Source organism: Orycteropus afer, unplaced genomic scaffold (assembly GCF_000298275.1).
Source record: "Orycteropus afer afer isolate SDZICR_OR568_19922 unplaced genomic scaffold, OryAfe1.0 scaffold00482, whole genome shotgun sequence".
NCBI lineage: Eukaryota > Metazoa > Chordata > Mammalia > Tubulidentata > Orycteropodidae > Orycteropus > Orycteropus afer.
In genome coordinates, this window is record NW_006922069.1 from 69,199 (window position 1) to 74,462 (window position 5,264).

Genomic DNA, 5,264 nt, shown 5'->3' on the forward strand with positions numbered 1-5,264 from the left:
ACCTGTGGTTTCCAGCCAAACAAAAGACAGGCATATGAGTTGAACATTTACCTCAAGTAGATACACTCCTTGGAGAGAACAGTCATGGGAGAAAGAAGGGCTGCTTATGCACAAGGAGACAGCTCAGGGGGCAGGAGTGCATGGAGGGATGGACACTGGGTAGAGGTAATTTGGGGAGGAAGTGGGAGAGGAGCTGTTGCATTGTGGTAAACTGTGATCAATGTCATGAGACAAAGTATATGTGAACTGCTGTATGGAAAGTGAATTTGCTCTGTAAATCACCCAAATCACAATAATAAAAAAAAATTAGTGAAAATACAATGGACTTCCAGAAGAAAAAACAAATCTGTTCTGGACGAAGTGCAGCCAGAATGCTCTTTAGAAGCAAGAATGGCCAGACTTCATTTCATCTACTTTGGTCATGTTGTCAGAAGGGATCAGTTATCTGATACTGATAACCTGGAGAAGGTTATCAGGCTTGGTAAAGTTGAAGGTCAGTGAAAAAGGGGAAGACCCTAAGTGAGATGGATTGACACAGTGGCAGCAACAATGGGCTCAAGCATAGCAAGGATTGTGAGGATGGTGCAGGACCAGGCCATTTTTCATTCTGTTGTACATAGTGTCATTTTGAGTTGGTGGTGCCTTGATGACATCTAACAACAACGAGAAAGATCAGTGAAAGCTGGATGTTACTACATGAACAGATTAAAAAAACAGACAAAAAAAACAAACTCACTGCCGTTGAGTCATTTCCAACTCATAGCAACCCCTCCTTGGGTTCTTAGGCAGTATCTCTACAAAATAAAATTGTCCGAAGATGATCTTCGTTCTGAGGAGTGGCTCGTGGGTTTGAATGAGCAGCCTTCTGGTTAGCTGTCAAATGCCTTTGGCACTGTACCACCAGAGCTCCCCATGAACACATTAGTAAATGTTTTATTATGTGAATTAAATACCTTTATTACTACCATACTCTATCCAGGAAAGGAACATTTATACTTTTAAAAGGGTTAACTAAGCAAAGTGAGAAGCGAATGAGCTGACACCTATCCTCCAGACTAGTCCCAACTCTGGATGTAAAGTTAGCTGTCAGTATTCATCCCATCTCTATGCTTTCTCTCCTCACATCACTGTATTTGATGTTGGGCAGAGTAGGTGGACAGAAGAGACTCAATAAAGTTTACTGGTGCCACTTACCTTGTTGCTGCCCAGCTAGCTTGTTCATCAGGTAGGATTTGCCTGTGCGGTAGAGGCCCACAATAGCCACCACCACCACAGGCTGCTTGATGTCACACAATATCTTCAAAGCTTTCTGGTTAGGAATTAGTTTTTTATTAATGTTCTCAATGAGGCACAATGGGCCTGGCATGTGGATCTCTGAGGCCATGTCCAGAGTGTTACCTTATCTGCAAGGGAAGAGGTGGGATGAATTGAAATTCCAGGCTCTAATTAGATCAAAAGAAGCTCTGGTGGTACAGTGGATAAAGCATTTGTCTGCTAACTAAAAGTTTAGTGGTTCAAACCCACCAGCTACTCTGCAGGAGAAAGATAAAGCAGTGTGCTTCCATAAAGATTTACAGACTTGGAAACCCTATGGAGCAGTTCTACTCTAAGTTACTATAAGTTAGAATTGACTGAATGGAGTGGGTTGATTAGATCAAGAACTTTTGCCAGTATCTATTGCTTTCAGAGGAGGGACTCATAAAATTCCCTAACATGGGCAACAATTTTGTTTTCAGCAGTGACAAAGATGTATCATTTTAGAAAATTATGTATTATAGAATTAGTCTATTGATAAATATAATGGTATGATGGTGATTTATCAACATTCAGTCACTCTCATGACCAAAACTTTTCATCTGATTTTTTTGTTGATACTCATTTTCTTTTTGATACTCATATAACATTTACACAAAATTTAGTAGATATTAAATGGAAAATAGAATAGAATTTAGAAAAATTTACATGCTTGGCTATATGTAAGAAATTTAGTATTTATCTATTCATTAATTAAAATTGAACAGATTTACTTTTTGTTGATGTTCTGTGGATTTTAATTGCTAAACCTTTGTTTTTTACTACAATGAACTAGTAGTCTGATTGTGAGATAAAATTAACTCACAAACAATACCTATGATGACATGTAATATATATACCCGCTGCCGTCGAGTCAGGTCTGACTCATAGTGACCCCTCCTTGGGTTTCCGAGGCGATACCACTACAGAAGTAGATTGCTCAACCTTCCTTCCAGGGAGTGGCTGGTGAGTTTGAACCCACCAGCCTTCTGGTTAGCAGTCAGATGCCTTAGGCACTATGCCACCAGAGATCCCTGTAATACACATAATAATATATAATATTTAAGAGAATCTCTTACATAATACTGCCTTATCAGGATTTTCTTATTTTTCTATTTTTGAGTTGCAGTCCCTGGACCCTAATGATGTGAAATCCAAGACCCTTTAAACCTGTCCTATTGGTTCTTAGTTTTTCTTGTACAACAGATTCCCATATCCAGCATGCCAACTGAGGCCAGCTTTCTTGAATTTGACTCTTACTACATTTTTAAAATTTTTAACTAATTATTTTCTCATGCGTTGACCCCTATCCCCCAATGTGTTTCTAGACTGATTTTCCATTACCTCCAACATTTGGTAATTTAGATTTTGCTTTAACCTCATATAATTTGCTTATTTCATATTGTGATTCTATGTTCAGGCAAGACATAATGCTTTGTCTCCTGAAAGGTGGTCTTGAAGCATTCTCTCATGAATCATGGTTCTTTTCTTCTCTGAATCTGCTTTTTGAAGACTATTTGTACATAATTATATATGTGAATTTTTAATAGATTTTATTAGCATCATAATAAATGTATAGTATAAGAAATGTGTAAGAACTTCCCTTAATGATTCCTTATCTTTGAGTTTTTAACTTTTGAGTCAACCTCTGGTGGCAAAGTGCCTAAGGCATTTGACTGCTAACCAGAAGGCTGGTAGTTCAAACCCACCAGCCACTCCTTGTAAGGAAGATTGGACATCTACTTCCGTAGATATACTACCATGGAAACCTAAGGAGGGGTCGCTATAAATTGGGACCAACTTGATGGCAGTGAGTTTGTTTTTTGTTTTCTATAACCTGAATTGACCCTGATATGACACATTAGCTCTTTGAGATTTGCACATGATTACTCTTAAGTATTCTTATTTTCTCTCTTACCCTACAGTGAAAATTAACTTGCAAAGAATTATGCTTTGGGCCAAGATGAAGGAACAGAAACTGGATTCATCTTCCATGGGAAACAACCAAAATATAGACAAATATTTTAAACAATGATTTTCAAGACATTAGATATCCAGTAAGATGCTGCATACAATAATATAAGTCAGACTACTGACTTGAGAGATTTTCCAGACCTGACTAGGTTGTATCCCAGAGTACCTCCTAAGTTGAAAAGATGGAGATGAAAGGCCAAGGAGATCAAAGCAGCTGGAAGTTACAGGACAAAGTATCAGAAAGGAGAAAAGTCCACAAGAGAGAACTCTAGAGAACTTCAGAAATCTCCTTGGGAATTAGCTAAGATCAGTGCATATATGTGAGGAAACTGCCCAAAGTTGGTGAAAGAAATGATTAGTGAATTTGAAAACATTTCAAAATAAAATGCAAAGAGAAAAGACAGTCAAAAAAACAAATGGAACATGAGTGAAAAGTAGAATATTTTAAGGTAGTTCAATACATGGATATTTGGATACTCCAAAGGAGGGCTCCACAGAAAGACTGAAGAAATAATAGATGAAATGTTCTGGATTCGATGAAAATATAAACTCACAGATTCACGAAGCTCAACAAACTCCACATACAAGAAACATAAAGAAAATAATGCCAAAGCACATCATTATCAAATTGGTCAAATCCAGTGATAAAGAGCAAATCTTATGAGTTGCTAGAAGAAAATGACAGGTAAGTACAGATAAGGATGACATCATGCTTCTTATCAGAAGCAAGGTCAGCAAGAAGAAGTTGGAACATCTTTAAAGTATTGTAAGAAATGAATGTTAATCTAGAATGCTATAGATTATTATTTCAAGAGAAAAATGAATATTTTTCAAAGTGAAGAAAAAACTATAGATATTTCAGACATACAACAGCTGAAAGATTACATCAACAGAAGAACTACACTACAAGAAATGTTAAAGGAAATCTTTCAGGGAGAAGAAGAATATCAACAAATTGAAATCTGTGTCTACCCTAAGTATCAAAGTTCATCAGAAATGATGTAATGAACAATTGCATGCTAGTAAGTTCTATGACTTAGATGAAATGGAAAAATTCATGGAAAGACACAAATTAGTGAAGATCATTCAAGATGCAATAGATAATCTGAATAACCTATATCAACTACAAAAATTTAAGTTGTAGTTATAAACCTTTCTAAAAAGAAAAGAAAAGAAAAAAAAAAAAAAAACACTTAAGATTTCGTTGGATAACTCTCCAAATTATTATGGAAGAAATAATACTAGTTCTACAAACCCTTCCAGAAAATCAAAGAGGAGGAAGTACTTCCCAAGTCATTTTATGAGCCACAATTATCTTAATACCCAAACCAGACAATGACAATTCAGTAAAACAATACAAAGACCAAAATCCCTCATAAACATAGATATCATTTAAATAAATTTAAAATATGAGATACTTAGGAATAAACCTGACCAAAAATGTGTAAGACCTGTACATTGAGATGAAATAAATTACTGAGATAAATAAAGGCCAAAATAAATAGAGAGAGATACGGTGCTGGTCAGAAACCCTACCCTGGAATATGTCAATTCTCCCTGATTTGATCTATAACTTCAGTTCAGTCCCAATCATACAATTCTTTGTAGAAATTGAAAAGCTGAAACTAATACGGTTATGGGAATACAAAGGACTAGTAATATTTGGATAAACATTACCTGATTGCAAGGTTTATTATACAGCTACCATAATCAATACAGTGCTATATTGCCATCAAGGTCAATAAATAGATTCCTAAAACAGAATAGATAATATAGTAATAGACTCACACATATATGTAAACCTAACTTTTGACAAAATCTCTAAGACAATTCACTGGAGAAAGGATATTTTTTCAATCAATGGTGCTAGAATAATTGACTACCTATATGCAAAAGGGAGAGAGAGAGAGAACTTCAATCCATACTTTGAAACATATTAAAAACTAAACAAATTTTATCAGAGACATAGTTGTCAAACCTAAAACTATAAAACTTTT

General features: G+C 35.7%; 1 protein-coding gene across 1 annotated transcript in view; it reads right to left on the bottom strand.

Annotated features, from left to right (window-relative positions):
• The window catches only part of LOC103209148 (guanylate-binding protein 1), a 12,773-nt gene extending 11,383 nt beyond the window's left edge, over nt 1-1,390 (bottom strand). The window contains 1 exon segment of the mRNA XM_007954929.2: nt 1,195-1,390. Coding sequence (XP_007953120.1) covers nt 1,195-1,384 — 190 coding nt within the window. The 5' untranslated portion in view covers nt 1,385-1,390.
• Between the last annotated feature and the right edge of the window lie 3,874 nt (nt 1,391-5,264).